Below are 16569 nucleotides of genomic sequence, written 5' to 3'. Positions count from 1 at the left end.
TGAAACCTAAATATACGAAATATCTCTTTATATGTGATCCCACGATTTGTATAAACATAAATTAAGAACGTGGTGTTGTTCACTTTTTTGTTTATAAATGCTGTGTCTCTCCTTGAGCTTTTTTCAACTTAATATAGAAATATTAGTATTGAATTAGGGACCATCATACCACCCACTGTGCTTTCAAGTTAGTACTTGCATTTTGCACTTTGATGGGTCTTCTTTAATCAAAGGTCCAGAAAGTCCAATATTTAAACTTTTTTTACTTTTTGAATTTTTGCTTAAAATATAGAAGATATTACTTCCCTTATATTGATGTCAGAGTCAGTGGTCCGACGCACGCGTTTCGCGGTCTGCTGCTTCAGAGACATGGTTCAGCTGACTCTCCTAGTCCAGCGTTCCCCGCATTACTCAGGAACGGGACTTAGCTGACTTTCTTAGTCCGGTGCTCCTCGCATCACTTCGTCGAATGTTGCTATGGGCGACTAAATAAATTTAAGGTCCCTCATGGTTTCTAAAGGGTTGAGACACTAAGTTAGATCATCATTGTTGCATTTTTTAAAAGCATTTTTTAAAAGAATATTTTACGATGTATACATTTTACACATTTGGGACGACATTGCTTTAAAGACACTTACCAGACCAGACGCCATTTTTCTATCTCGGCATTTAGCAGAGAAACGGCTAAGGCAGAGTCTGATTTTATATGCTGAATTCTCTGAATTCACCTGATACTCAGTTTACCCCTGATTTCGGCGGGAAATATCTTCTATATTTTAAGTAAAAATTCAAAAAGTAAAAAAAGTTTAGAAATTGGACTTTCTGGACCTATGATTAAAGAAGACCCATCAAAGTGCAAAATGCAAGTACTAACTTGAAAGCACAGTGGGTGGTATGATGGTCCCTAATTCAATTCTAATATTTCTATATTAAGTTGAAAAAAGCTCAAGGAGAGACACAGCATTTATAAACAAAAAGTGTACAACACCACGTTATTAATTTATGGTAATTGAAATCTCCCATTATTATTGCACCACCAAATTGGTTAGCTTCCCTGATTTCTCTTAGCATTTCGTCATCTGTTTGACCATTTTGTCCAGGTGGACGGTAGTATTCTCCTATCACTATACTCTTACCCAACACACAGGGGATTTCTACCCATATAGATTCTACTGAGCATTTAGTCTCTTGTATAATCTTTATCCTGTTGGACTCTATACCCTCCCAAAGTGCCACACCCCCACCAAGTTGATCCTCCATATTATTGCGATATAATTTGTACCCTGATATAGTACTGTCCCATTGGTTATTCTCCTTCCATCAGGTCTCTGTGATGCCAATTATGTCAATCTCATCATTTACTGCTATACACTCTAACTCTCTCATCTTAATTCTTAGACTTCTGGCACTGGCATACAGACATTTCAAAGTGTGTTTTTTGTTTGTATTAAAAACCTGCTTTTCAGTTCTTAGAGATAATTTGGAAATCTTTAGCTCAGGTGATTTTTTTTTACATATAGGCACATGGACTACGTTTGCTTTTATTGGAACCTCTCTGTTGGGATGCCCTAACTCTCCTGTTTCATTAGTATCCTTCAAGGATACATTTCTCCAAATCATGCACTGCTGAGTAACTGTCGGCTTTCCCCCTTGTTCTAGTTTAAAAGCTGCTCTATCTCCTCTTTAAAAGTTAGTGCCAGCAGCTTGGTTCTACTATGGTTAAGGTGGAGCCCATCCTTTCGGAAAAGTCTCCCCCTTCCCCAAACGTTTCCCCAGTTTCTTACAAAACTGAATCCCTCTTCCCTGTACCATCGTCTCATCCACGCATTGAAACTCTGGAGCTCTGCCTGCCTCTGGGGAACAGGAAGCATTTCAGACAATGCCACCCTGGAGGTTCTGGATTTCAGCTTTCTACGTAAAATCCTAAATTTGGCTTCCAGAACCTCTCTCCCACATTTTCCTATGTTTTTGGTGCCCACATGTACCACGACAGCTGGCTCATCCCCAGAACTGTCTATATTCCTATCTAGGTGACGCGTGAGGTCTGCCACCTTCGCACCAGGCAGGCAAGTTACCAGGCGTTCCTCACATCCTCCCTAGTCCTCATGTCCACCCTAGTCCTTGTATTATCTGAAAGAGTAAATAACAGTTTCACATTTACCCTTTCAAGTCCTTTCATGATTTTGTAGATCTCTATCACATCCTCATTCAACAGTCCCTTCTCTAAGCTTAACAGTCCTATCCTCTTTAGCCTTTCTTCATAGGGGAGCCATTCCATGCCCTTATCATTTTGGGTGCTCTTCTCTGTATTTTCTCCAGTGTAACTATATCTTTCTTGAGATGCAACAACCAGAATTGCACACAGTATTCAAAATGCAATCTAACCATTGAGCGATACAGAGGCTTTATGACATCTTCCGTTTTATTTGCTATTCCCTTCCTAATAATTCCTAACATTCTATTTGCTTTATTGACCACCACAGCACACTGAGCCAACGATTTCAATGTAATATCAACTATGACGCCCAGATCTTTTTCCTGGTTGGTAACTCCTAATATGGAACCTAATATCGTGTAGCTACAGCATGGGTTATTTTTCCCTATATGCATCACCTTGCACTTGCCAACGTTAAATTTCACCTGTAATATGAACACCCAGTCTTCCAGTCTCATAAAGTCCTCCTGCAATTTATCACAATCCGCTTTTGATTTAACCATTCTGAATAATTTTGTGTTAACTGCAAATTTGATCACCTCATTCATCATACCTCTTTCCAGATCATTTATAAATATATTAAAAAGCACCGGGACGAGACCAGGAAGTGGAGAGAATATCCCGAGAGCGTGCTTGTGGTGGTGGACTGGAGGCCTGTCGGGGCTGGAGCTTTCCGGGAGGGCTGACGAGGTGGGCCGAGGACATGCCCCTGAGTGACATCACCGGTGTGCGACATCAGAGGAGCTTTAAAAACTGCTCTAATAGCTCCTTCCCCAGGAGACTGGGAAGTGGAGAGAGAGTGTGTCCCGAGAGTGTGCTTGAGGTGGTGGACCGGAGGGAATTCAAGAAAGGACAATCTAACTCAGCTAAGTACCCTTTGTTTCTAAATTTACTTTTCTTTAAGTAATGCCTCACTCGGCCCGTAAACGTAGGGCTCGAGAAAGGCCTATAGTGGAAGATACAGTAGCTAGTCCGGTGTTGGGCCCAATGGATGCCCACATCAGAAGAGGGGTCACAATTCCGGGTGAAATGTCGCTTGAAGGGCTCCAAGAAGGCATGGTATCCCTTCGTGACTTAAGACATTTCATTGTCACCGGATCATAGAGCACCCCCTGAGAACCCTGTGACGGTTAGACCAGAATCATATAAGGGCACCCTTTTACTTCTTGGAAAGAGTGGCGAAATTGAGGGTAACCTAGGAATAACTTTGACTCCAGTCGCAGGAGAGGCCAATTTAGTTGGCATCTCAGAGGGAAATGTTATAGAGGGACAAGTGCTGCCCCATGATATTGATCAAAGTTCTGTTAACTTAGGTAGTGACGTAGTTGGTATACTTCCGATTGTAAGACCACCTGTATTTTCATTAGAGGTTATTTGGGAAATTTTAGTGGTTTTAAATAAAAATGTTACCTTGCAATTTGAAACCTCTGTTTAATAATATGGAAAAGTTGGAATTTAGGGTTAAGATAATTGTGGATGACAGTAAGAGAGATCAGGCTATAGAGAATGTTACTACTGAATTAAAAAGATTCTGCGATCAAAATGTAATGATAAAAGAAAACCAATATTTAGCTAGAAAAATAGAAAATCTTGAAAAGCAAGTGAGAAGTAGGAATTTGAGGCTGGTAAACGTTCCGAAGTTGCCAGCCTTATCAGCGAAAGAAATGTGGAATAAATTTGCTTTAGAATTCTTGAAAATTCCTCAACAAGCTATGCCTCCTCTTACTCAAATTTATTATATTCCTTCTTGGAAAATTACCTCTGAGAAAGAACAAGATTTTCAGTCAATAACACCTTTAAATGTTACTGAAATTTTGGAATCCATAAATTTGGAAATGGCTCAGCCATCCACGTTATTTCCTTTTTATTAAATTCCGACAAAGAGTGGGTCCAAAAGTTATTTTTCAGAAATATTAAAGAAAACTTTTTTGTCAGTTAAATGTAAGATTATTTCCAGATGTCACTAAAGACACTCAAAGAAGAAGGAAAGAATTTAATTTGAGACCTAAACTTTTGCAAATGGGAGCTTTGTTTAAATTAAAATTTCCATGCAAATGTTGCGTAACTTATCAGACTGTTAAGTATTGCTTTTTCCAGCCGTCACACCTGATTCAGTTTATCACAGACAAAGATACAGAATGTAATCCAGGAGCACCAATCCCTCAGTAATATAACTAGAATAGCTCTATAAATGGTAGTAAGACTCCCTTAGTAAGACCATCTGTATTTCTTATAAAAAATGTTTGTGGTATAAGCCTTTAAATGTTTCTTCATGAATCCCCCCTATATAGAGGACTTGGAAACCAAATATGGTCTTGTTATGTTTCTTATTGGTAAGCTTTATATGTTAGAATTTGCGAATGGCCATGTTTATGTTTATCAAGGTATTCTTGATTGTAATGCTTAAAACCTGAATAAATAAAAAATTAAAAAATCAACCTAATAAATGAAGCTTGACCGACGTGCCGCAAATGCGCAGTAGAGAGCAGCCCTACTGCGCATGTGCGGGCGAGCACATCGGTCATATCACAGCGTCAGCTGTTTGAAAACATGGCGGCTGCAGCGAGGAGCTGTAGCGGCGGCATTGGCGAGGGGCGGTAGAGGCGGCGGCGAGCAGTAGCGGCCTCGGCGAGAAGCAGCGAACCCGGTGGTGAGGGAGGAGAGAGTGAGAGTGAGGGGAGGTGGGAGGGAGAGTGAGGAGAGGTGGGAGGGATGGTGAGAGTAAGGAGAGGTGGAAGAGGGTGGGAGGGATGGTGAGAGTGAGGGGAGGGGTGGGAGGGAGGGAGAGAGAGGGAGGGAGGGTGAGAGGAAAGGAGGGTGAGTGAGAGGGGTAGGTGGGAGGGAGGGTGAGTGAGAGGGGTGGGTGGAAGGGAGGAGAGAGTGAGAGTGAGAGGGAGGGGTGGGAGGGTCAGAGTAGCCCTTTGTTACGGGCTGCGAGCGTCAGCTGGATATCAACATGGCGGCAACGAGGAGCGGCAGCCAGTAGTGTCAGCGAGGAGCAGCGAACTCGGTGGGGAGGGAGGAGAGAGTGAGAGGAGGGAGGAGAGAGTGGGAGGGAGGTGAGAGGGAGGGGTGGGAGGTGAGAGGGAGGGAGGAGAGGGGTGGGAGAGAGGTGGGGAGGAGTGAGGGGAGAGGGAGAATGAGGGGGAGGTGAGAGACAGAGGGATGTGAGTAAGTGGAAGGGTAAGAAGTTGTGGAGCAGAGAAAAAGGGAGTGGAGGAGGGCTGAGGGAGAGGGGATGGGATTGAGAAAGGGTGGGGAGTGACTGAGGGAAGGGGAGGGAGGTGAGAGTGAGGGGAGGGAGGCAGTGGGAGACAGAGGGTGAGTAAGACTGAGTGGAGGGAAGAGGGTGAGTGAACGAGGGGAAGGGGGAGTGAGGGAGAAAAAGTATAGAAGGGTGCTGTGTTCGAAAATGGACTGAAAAAAAAATTTAATGTAGCCCCGTTAACGGGCTTAACGGCTTGTAAAAAATAAATAAAAAGCACCGGTCCAAGTACAGATCCCTGAAGCACTCCACTGTTTCTTGTTCCACTGTGAAAATAGACCATTTAGTCCTACTCTGTTTCCTGTCTTTTAACCAGTTTGCAATCCACAAAAGGACATTGTCTCCTATCCCATGACTTTTTAGTTTTCTTAGAAGCCTCTCATGAGGGATTTTCTCAAACTCCTTCTGAAAATCCAAATACACCACATCTACCGGTTCACGTTTATCCCCATGCTTATTCACCCTTTCAAAAGAATGTAGATTTGTGACGCAAGACTGTGTCCCATTAAATCATGTCTATCTGCAGGTTCTGTGAACAAGAAGTGAAGCTATATTAACTAACCCAGAACTGAAGAATGGAGTAATTAATCCAGGAACAAAAGGATTTGTGTGTGTAACCAACACTGTTGGTTACACACACAATAAGGAATCAATTTCTTCTTTCTATAGCTTTAGTCAAGGGAGCACATACAAATACATATAGCATATACATACACACACACATTTATGTTCCTGTTGTCTTCAACTAACAGAAGAATTAACAGACATGTTATAGTAATGACGTGTACAGAACAAACCTGTAAGAGTGATGTCATCGTCGTCATCTATGATTTGTTCTTCTGCAACATCCAGCGAACTTTCAGTAATCATGTCATTAGGTTCATCAACACAGGCTAACCCTGAGTAATTGTGAAGGAGGTCAGCACTTGGAACATGCTCCACAATGACCGCAGGGAAGATGGAAGGATCTCCAAGCTATAAAAAGAAAATGATTTTTAGAAAAACAAATCAAAGGAAAATAAAACCCACAGTATTACAGAGTATAACTTTGATAAAGAACTGGCCCATCGTGACAAAAGGAGGGAATGAAATTAGTTTCAGAAAACACAGTTCAATCTATTGCAACTACTGTCCTCTTCTAGTACTAACACATGGACACATATACTCCTAAATACTGACTATCCAGCTATAATTGTAAACAATTTGCTTTGAGAGTTGGATGTGAGTGTAAATGCTAGAAAGAACCTAAATGGGAATGGAGAGACTTGATAAGATCTCATGCAAACTAGTGTGTGCTTTCCTTTTCCAGTACAAAGCTGAGGAAGGATATTTTTACCCATGATAATCTGAAAGTGCTTATACATCAGTAAAAATTGAGTCCTAACAAAACAAAGAGCAAATGATGAGATGCTTATAAACTTGGGTTACAGTTACAGCTTTAACATCAAACACCTCAATTTAATCAAATCACACTGACTATCTTTTACATTTCAAGACAATCATTTTATACAATAACAGAAAAGTGGTTTGTAATTATTAAGCATATGCTGAAGTTGACAAATAATATGAAATGTAAAGTTGAAAGACAGGAAAAATTAGAAACCACTGTACAGTTAGTAGCAAAAACAAAATAAATGTAATGTAAGCCACAACTTTTACAGAAGGGTGTATTGGCCCATTAGGGCTTTGGGCATGCTCCGGTGGATCAGTCCAGCCAATCATGTGATTAATGTTGGTCACAGTGGCCCTATGCTTATGGGACCACTGTGACTAACACCAGGGCCCCAGCTGCGCTTCTTCCAAGTTCTGCTCACTGACTGGTCCCCATGGTGGCAGCGCCCTAGTCCTTCTCCCACTGCTCTGTGGCCCCACTCCCCACCTTCAGTCGACTCCCCTCAAAAGCTTCAATTCTGCCTCTCCCTGTGAAAGGTAGGCGATAGCCCTTCCATGTCTGCTCCTCTGCAATAGGCACCACTTTTTCTGGAGCAGCTGAAAAAAAACCCATAACTTAGTATGGAAGGCCCTGCAGTCTCATCCCTTCCTACCAAGCTAATGTGTAGCCAGCTTTCTTGAAATTAACAAATTCCTTGCATTTTGTAATGGCCAGCGTGGTTCCCTAGCCCATGGCAGAAGCATCTGTGACTAACATCACGTGATGAGATAACTGTTCAAAGGGGAGCTCCTTCCAGCAGTCTGGTTGATTGTAACCACCAAGTATCTCTTCCTTCATCTCCTGAGTAAGAATGTGTGCAGTGGTTGAAGGAGCTGGTTCCATTGAGTCCTTGGATCCCCACTTAGACAATGCATGTACAAGTACTTCAACAGAACTATGTGAATCACCACTGCTAGGTGTTCTAAGAATATGAGAATGCAGCGAGCTATTATAGAAGTTGATTTCAATTGCACTTTGGCAATTTTGTGGAACATTGTTATTCTTTCCGAAGGAAGGAATGCTCTCACTTGTGTGGTATCTATAATGGCTCCAATAAATTGAATTTTTGGAGTTGGCTCTATAATTGATTTTTCAAAATTGATCATGAATCCAAGATTGAAAAGGTTTATTGATGACTGGAGATGTAATTTGAGGATGTCTCTTGATGGGGCTTATCAATAGCTAGTCCTCTAAGTCCCTGATGGCATAAATGTGCCACTCCCACTGCAAGACATTTCATGAAGGTGGGTCGCTGAAAATCCAGATGGAAGAACTTTGTATTGGTAGTGACGTGTTCCCACCCCAAAAAAAAAAGGTATATTGGGATATGTGCATAAGTATCCTTGAGATCCAGAGAGCACATCCAATTGTCCTATTGAATGAATGGAAGGATTGTGCTCAGAGAAGTCATTTTGAATTTCTCCTGATATAGATATTGATTGAGATTTTGGAGATCTAGGTTGGAAGACCTCCAGTCTTCTTGGGATTAAGAAATATTGGGAGTAAAATCCCTGACTGTGAAGGGAGGGAAATACTTCTTGAATTGATTTTGCAGCAAGAGGTGCTGTACCTTGTGCTGCAGAAGTGGAAGGTGAGTAAGGTCAGATGGTAGCACAACAGTATGCGGAGTCAGCAGTTGACTTGTAAAATGTAGACGATAGTCCTGCTGTAGTATATTTTTTAGGCCCCATTGATCTTTTGTTATTTGATTCCAAACTGAAAAAGAAAGTTGGATTCTGCCACCTACTTGTTCGCTATCAAAAACTTTAATGGGGTTTTACCTGTTGTTGTTCTTGTGTCTTTTGTTGGCAACATCTTGTTGGAGTCAGTTGAGATTGTTGATTTGTCAGCAATGGCAGTAGTCTATATTGATAAGATCTGTTTGACCTTTTCAGGTATTATGGATGTTTGTAGGACAGGAAAGGCTTCCTGCTATATGAGTGTGGATCAGCTGAGGTGGATAGCGATCAAATAGCAACTTTTTTCCCTTAATTTGGGGTATAATTTCTCAGGGTTTTTCACCAAAAGGTTGTCCCCCAAGACACAGTAAATTGGCTAGCTTTTTATGTATATCTTCCCTTTTACCACTTGCTCTGAGCCAAGCCATGCAACATGTTCTAGTGAACACAACAGATATTTATGCCCTTGTATCAAAAGACTTGTACAGTGTATGAAGAAGGTGTCTGATAGCTTCCTCTAAATTATATAGTGGAGATGAGGAGATTTGCTCCTCTGTTTCAGAACTGATGAATAATTTTGAACACATTCATAAATGTATTGAACCATTTAAAACTAATGTTGTGTGATTCTTGCTGTGAGCATGGTGCCCTGAAATACCTTCTTCCCAAAATCATCGAAGATACAGTGATCTTTTCCTAGAGGAATATTTGAATGAAGGTGAGTCTTTGTGGCTTTTTTCATGGCTGACAGCACCACCACAGAATTATGTGGGAGTTGCACTATTCCATAACCCAGTGATTGTTTTTCATTCTGAGCTGTAATGCCTGAGTAAGGAATCTCCCAAATTTTCATGAGAACGACATCCAATACTGCATGTGTTGGTAGGGTGGAGTGTTCTGCCTGGATGTCTAAAATTTTCAATATTCCTATGACCTCTGCTCTGGATCTGGGTCTTTACATACTGCTTCTTTGAGTGCTATACCCATTTTCTTCATGAATTCTGAGTAAGTTAAATCTGCTGGTGGAGAAGTGTGATCTGACAGCCCTGGAGATGGCACTCCCCTGGAGAATAAAAACTGGAACAAGAGGATTATGGCAAGCAGGAAGGGCTCACAACTCTTGAGGGAACTGCAGTAGTTGGAAATCTTTCATTAGATGTAGATCTCCTGCGCCCTGAAGATGATGTTGGTAATAGTGGTGCTCCCAGTATTACTTTTCAGGCAAAAGGGGTACTTACTGCTGGGTAAGCCATTGGAAAACTTGGCTGTTCTGGTATGAAAGAGGCGAAAAACTCCGGTACTATGTTCGTAATCTGTTCCATGGATTGTGTGTGATTGGTGAAGCATCTTCTTCAGAAACTAGAAGAGATTCTTGTTCCCTTTTTGATGGAGGATTAGATGATAATGGAAGGATAGAAGAAATGGGATCCGGAGAGTGTAGACTGAGACCTTGGCTAAGTAGTTGGGGAAATTGGAAAGGCTCTGGTGATTGGAAGGAGTTGAAGCCTAGCTTCTGCCCTCAAATCACTGTATGCCATGTACAGTTACATAGGCAAAGTGGCTTTCAAGATTTCCTGCATATAACACTCTCACAGGTGGACTGGCAGAACTGGGAAGGCTTGATCACCCTCTTGATCTTTTAGAAACTGTACAGTATGGTGACAAAGGAGAAAGGTTTGGAGCATAATCTAAACTGATATCAAGTGTTTCGTGTTGTGTGTGTGTTGATTCTGCAAGGACTTGCATCAGGTCTGATCTTTGATGTGTTGGGTGTTTATCTAAAGCAGATGATTCATGTGTTGGCTGTGCTGGTTCATTCTGTGACTTAAGGTATTTTAATGCTTTGAGTATTGCTTTGGTTCATCTTGCTTAAAAGACTTAGATGCATCTTGTGTCAGCTTTTCCAATAGAACATGCATTGAGTGCATCATGCTTCAATTATACAATGCATCATGTGTTGAATACACTGATATGCCATGCATCAGTCTGATGCAGTATCTTCTGGTGGTTTGGTCACTACAGCAACATGCTTCAGGGATTTTGACTGTTTTTGCATTGATTGCTTCCATGTTTCCGATGATACTTTTGCTTTTTTCTTAATGCTGCATCGATGCCTTAGCGTTTTTAGATAGCACTGGGGCTGACTGCACAGAGTGCGGTGGAGTCTTGGTGCTTTGCCTTAGAAAGCATTCTTACCAATTTCATGGACTTGTGCCTTTTTGGGATCGATGCACCTTGGGTCATCCAATCTGGGTCTTCCCTATGGGGAATACGTTACTCTGGAGGATCTCCTTTAGCTGCTTTTTTTTGAAGGGGAAAAGAATGACTCCTAGAAACTGATCTACTTTTACTCCTGGCATTCAAGTTGCTATCTTTTCTGCTCTTGAGCATTGGGATCTCAGGGACATCTGGTTACATGCTGGGCAGTTAGGCTGGTTATGGTCAGGGACAAACAGTGGTAGCAGAGTTCATGGCTATTCTAATTGACATTATTTGGCCACAGAAGCAAGACCTAAAGCCACTGATAACCTTCTTCGATGTAATTGGGAAGGTTCCAGATATTTCTCAAAGAACTTCCGCATCTTCTTTGCCTTTTTTTTTTTAAACAAAACAATAATGTAGCACTGAAAAAGTGCTGTTGTGGGTCACTGGAATCAGTGAGATAGAAAATATATGGACTTAGAAGAATTTGAGCGACAGATAAGACAAAAACGGACTGAGGAGAAACTAAAGCAACACCCATGTGGAAACTCCCGTACATGCTCAGCAGAGCTCAAAGTTCCACCAGCTTGGAGATGCAGTTCCATTTAGTGCCACCTGATGACATCACCCACAGATCATGGCTAATTCAGCCCTGTTTATCAGTGGGGGAAAAAAGGTAATCTGCATGGAGTGGCAAATTTTTTAAAGAAATTAAAAAAAAAATTGCTGGGCAGACTGGAAGGACCACTTGAGTCTTTTTCTGCTGTCACTTACTATGTTAACCAAATTTACATGGGGGGTGGAGGTGGGCATCAGGGAGCCAACCAGCTGAATGAATGGAAGGGGGACTGCAGTTCAGTTTGCTCATCTCTGATCTAGGGTGTGCTCTACTTGTTAGCTATTTAGGGAAAATGTGAAATTTACATTAAAGATATTATGGCTCCTGGTCACATAATGTATCTTTCAAGGGTCAGTTTGGCATGGTTTTGGGAGCTATTGAAGCATGTACTGCTCAGAAAGTGCACAAGGTGTCAGACATATATACTGTGGGCCTGTTTTGAAAAAATTCCCCAGGCTATTTTCCTGTAATCAGCCCCTGCCTACCAGGCTTTAAACCAACCCCCTCTGCCCCTAAGCATTCACTGATTCCCCATTCCTCAGTTCTTTCGTCCTCCACTTCCTTCCAGCAAGACCCATGTTTTCTCGCTTTGCCTCCCCCTAGTTCTCTCTGCTCAAGGCACAAATATCCTTCCCCTCAATTCTCTCATTCTCCCCACCAACAAGCAAGATCTACAGTTTTCTCTCTGACTCTGCCTCCAGGTTTGGTCCTCCCCTTCTTCTTCAAGCTTTCTCTCTGTGTCCAAGCAAACTCAAACCCTCCTTCCCCGCATGATCCCCTGCAGCTTTCTCTCTCAGCTCCCTGCTTCCCCAGATTTGACCCCTTCCCAGCTCTCTCTCTCTGCTCCCTGTTCCCCCGGGCTCCTCTCTAGCTGTCCTCCCAGTGCTCACTTCTCTATGGTCGGACCTCCACCACACTGCAGTCTCTTCTCTTTGGGCCCACACAGACTAGCACTCATGGTCTCAGCCTCTTGTCTTCTAGCTTGTATGGGCTGACGACTGGATGTGTCCTCCTTCTAGCCATGTCAGCCAAGGGCAACACTTCCTCCTCCCAATTTGTGCTGTTGGTTGGTGTTCCCACACTGCATTCTCCCAGGAGTATGAAATATTGCAAAAGACTGCCCAAATACCAAACATAAGTTTCAGTCAATGACCTGTTCTAAGGGTAAGACTTTTGAAGGACAACATCCTAGCCCTATTTTCAAAAGGCCTTCTATCATACCAAGGTTTTTATAATGTTTTTCTTTTCAAAATATATTTTAGGAATCCTTATCTTACAATGATAACAGCTACCATTAAAAATGAAATGTTTGCCTTTGTAAAGAAAAGCTATGTATAACTGAAAAATACGTGTAAAAAAGATCTGTTATTTAATCTTGGGTTTTTTATGACCTTTCTCATTAAGTTTCATGCGGACAAACATTGGGTCCCTCACAGAATACAATGCTGTAATTTAGCAGAAAGGATGACTGACACACTATATAATAGGACAGCTCATACAAGTTATGAATAGTAAGGAAATGCTGTGATTAGATTACTAGATTCTGATAGGCACCATACATTGTCTTTCATATAACTATTGTTGATGAAAGAAAAAACTGAATAAAAACAAAAGTCTTGCATATGTGTGTGTGTACGCATACAAATATATTACAAGAGGAATTACAAAAAGCTCTAATTAAAAAAACTATATAAATTGATAGCAAAAAAGGCAAATAATTTAGTGTATATCCACAGAAAATATAATTAAAACCTATTTGTTTAATTTTGAAGACAACATAGCTATCTTCCCAAATGGCTAATAAGATTGGCTAATTTACTAAACTTCCCTTCTCCATCTGGCAATAGACACAGAATAGGAGAAAAGCTTTAATGAATCAGGCCCTAAATTTTTTACATCTCTTTTGGATAAAGAGTGTCTTCTTTTAAAGTTTGTTTTCTCTATTGTTTTTCCTCATTTTTACAGCTAAGGCAACATAACTTGGCAACTCTCCAGGAACGCTTGCCAACCCCAGAAGTTAGAGGGAAGTCTCTTCCAAGATTATGCCTTAATGCTCTTCTATGGCCAGCAGGGGTCACCACCATAGCAGCAGTCACCTTTCCTCCTCTCCTGACTCAAGCATGTCACCTTCATGGAAAGAAGATGTCTTGAAACAAATCATCATTGGAATATTTCCTTGTCACAAAAAATGTGTTTTCAGAGTTACTTTCAATCAATTTATTAGATGTCTATAGTGGTATTGTCACTGTTTTGCCTGCCATGCAGCCTCACAGTGTCCTGATCTTGTCTGCTATGACACCTCCCCACCAGCAGAGGTCTCCAGTGAGCTCTATTTCTAGCTACCTGAGCCATCTCCTCACTAGCTAATTGATTCAGCCTGTGGTGCACCCTCCTCTCTACCAGGGGTCCTCAGCAAGCTTCACCTCCAGCTTTGCCAAGCTCCTTACTACTCACACCACACCCAAGCTCCAGCCCTACTTAACCCTGTTTTGCCAGAACCCAGATACTGTTTAATGGAGTCACCCTTGGCTCTCTGACCTGGCCACCCTTACCTTGCCTTGTGGCCTCCAGGCCTTCTGTCTCCTTGTACCCAGCTCTGTGGCCTATTCAGGCTTTACCTTGCCTTGTGGCTTCTGGGCCTGCTTTTACCTTAAGCCTTGCTCTGTGGCTTACTCAGGCCTCTCTTTGTTTAGAGGCCTCCAAGCCTTATGCTTAGCAGCCTACAGGCCTTCTATGTTGCTATCTTTGGGCCTCAGTGTTCTCTGTTGTCCTTGTCTAGACCTACCCTTGTCAGCCTTTAGTCCTGTCCTTACCTGGTCTTGACATGCTCTGCCCAATCCAGTACCTAGCCTCCATTCCCTGCTTTGTCTTGCCCAATCCTATATCTGTACCCAGTTCCTGCCCTTGTTCAATATCCTGCTACTCTCCTGTCCCAATATCCTGTTCTCAGCTCCTTGCCTGTTCTAGTATCCAGTCCTCAGATTCTTCCAGTTCTCAGACCTCTGCTTCCAGTCTATCACTGCCCACCATATCCAGCCTGTATCTGACCTCAAGTTCCAGCTTATGTCTGCCCTGCCTTGTCCAGCCTTATCCAGTTAAGCCCTACTGGTTCCCAGAACCCAAATACTCAACCTGCAGGGGAGGGAGCTGACTAGGTAGAAGACCAGCCCTGTAATCCTGTACCACATCTGTGGGAGTGTATCCTGACCCCAGCCACCATGACAGGTATCATATACTATATAGTAGATGTGACAAATGACAGGCCATTGCCAAAACTGGAATGCTCCAGAGTTTCTGTTGCTGTTCTGCCAAACTGAGTTCTGGATCCTGCTTATTAAGTGTTGCCGAGGTCCTTGCCAGCCCTTGACAGGATGATTAAGCCAGAAACCATGGATACTGCACCCAGTCAATTCAGTGGCAGAACTAGAAGCCATCTATCAAAGGCATCTGCTATAATGGTTGATAATCTTAAAGGAAAGAGAGTCTACAAATTGATCTGATTAATGATAACTGCCACAGTCTCCTTCACCTTGTCTCAATATAAATTATTCTATTTTTATTTATTCATCCAATTTATGGCCTGCCTTGTCAAAATCCCTCAAAGCAGGGTATCTAACTGTAATAAAAAAAGGAAGATGTCCTGCACATGCATCGCTAGTATGCAAACTGAGCTCCACTTCTCTCCCTGTACACTCCCAGCTCCACCCCACTCTCTCTCTGTATTGTCCAATCCACCTCTACTAACACAAATGGAAATTGAGCTCCATCCCTCTCTCTGGCTAAACTCTCCAGCTCTGCCCCCTTTTCTCTCTGAATTGCTCTCAACTACCACATAGTACACCAGAACTCAGCCTGTATGCTCTATTACCATACATCTCGATCATGCATTTTCTACACTTCACACTATTTCCACATCCTTGGAGGGGCTTTTACTACTAGTAATAAGCATAATACATAATAAATCATATATCAAAATATAAAACAAAAAATGTATAAATATTCATTTAACTAGCATCAGCAAGCCTGTTCTACATGTCTTCTCTGATATTATATAAATGTATCCAAGCACCACCATGTAGATTAATGGCCACAGCATAGGCCCTCAATGTCATGTCAAATGCATCAAAGGCTGAATGGACTAAATGCATTTCACATGCCTCTTAGTCAAACTTAAGTACAATTCCTCCTGCTTGTCCTGAGGGAAATATTGAGCAAAATGTTTGTACTTCTGTCTACAGTGCACCTGTTAGTCTGCTGTGCTGGAACAGAACATAGCATTCTGGTAAAACATTTTGCTGAGAAGATCAAGCCTTTTAGATTCCTAGCCTGGTGGAGGAGAATGAATCTTAGGGTTCTTTGTCTTCTTAAGTGATGATCTAACCACTGTCTTCTGATGAAGGAGCTAATGGTGGTAAAATCCAAGAGCTTGATCTGCCTTCTTATTTAGCTGTTGCAATGAACAGGGTTGTTATCCCATTCTCACTACTACATTTAAGATGTGAGGGTAGACAGAAAATTCAAACTTCTCAGGGGCATCCAGATATGTTAGGAAACTCAAATGGTGTTGTAGGAATCCCACTGAAAAACTATAGGGTTCTTGAAATCAAAAGTGACAACTTTATCCATCTTCTGAATAAACAAGGGGAATGAAAAGTGAAGAATGATTCCCAATGGGCTCAGGAAATGGCTCTGAAAGAAGGTCTAGAACAGAGACATCTTCAGGCCTCTGAGATCAAAAACAATAGAATTCAGAGCATTTTTCTCTCTCTAACTTCTATCCCTCTTTGTGAAAGAGCTGCAGCTGGAGGAGAACCTATCCAAGAGCAGGAGAACCAATCTCCCCCCCAAGGGACTTAGCATCATTTAGAGTGTAAAGTCATCTGGAAACGATACTGTAATGGCAGTAACATAACTATTCAAGAAAAACAATCCAGTGCAGGCTCCAGAACAGTCTGGGTCATGACCAGTGAGGAAGATAAGTCTTGGCAGATGCAGAGTTGCAGCATCTGATGCTGGTGTTCCAAGATTCCCAGATGACTAAATAGAGCTTATATCATAGCTCTGGCAATCTCACCAGTGACCTGTTCCAATCTACAGTACTGAGAAAAATTTTGTAAACCCCCCTAAGTTTAAAAGTTCTTGCTATGATATTCTTGT

At 42.0% G+C, this 16569-nt stretch overlaps 1 protein-coding gene across 6 annotated transcripts in view; it reads right to left on the bottom strand.

Moving 5' to 3' along the window:
- Positions 1-16569, bottom strand: part of ELF1 (E74 like ETS transcription factor 1) — a 520762-nt gene that overhangs the window by 210503 nt on the left and 293690 nt on the right. For all 6 annotated transcript variants that reach the window (XM_029602968.1, XM_029602967.1, XM_029602973.1 and 3 more), the window contains one exon: positions 6278-6455. In XM_029602968.1, the coding sequence (XP_029458828.1) occupies positions 6278-6455 (178 nt within the window). The remainder of the gene's footprint in view (positions 1-6277; positions 6456-16569) is intronic.

This window comes from Rhinatrema bivittatum, chromosome 5, assembly GCF_901001135.1.
Source record: "Rhinatrema bivittatum chromosome 5, aRhiBiv1.1, whole genome shotgun sequence".
In the NCBI taxonomy this organism is placed as follows: domain Eukaryota; kingdom Metazoa; phylum Chordata; class Amphibia; order Gymnophiona; family Rhinatrematidae; genus Rhinatrema; species Rhinatrema bivittatum.
The sequence above is the reverse complement of the archived record's forward strand: the minus strand, read 5'-3'. Positions and strand labels throughout refer to the sequence as shown.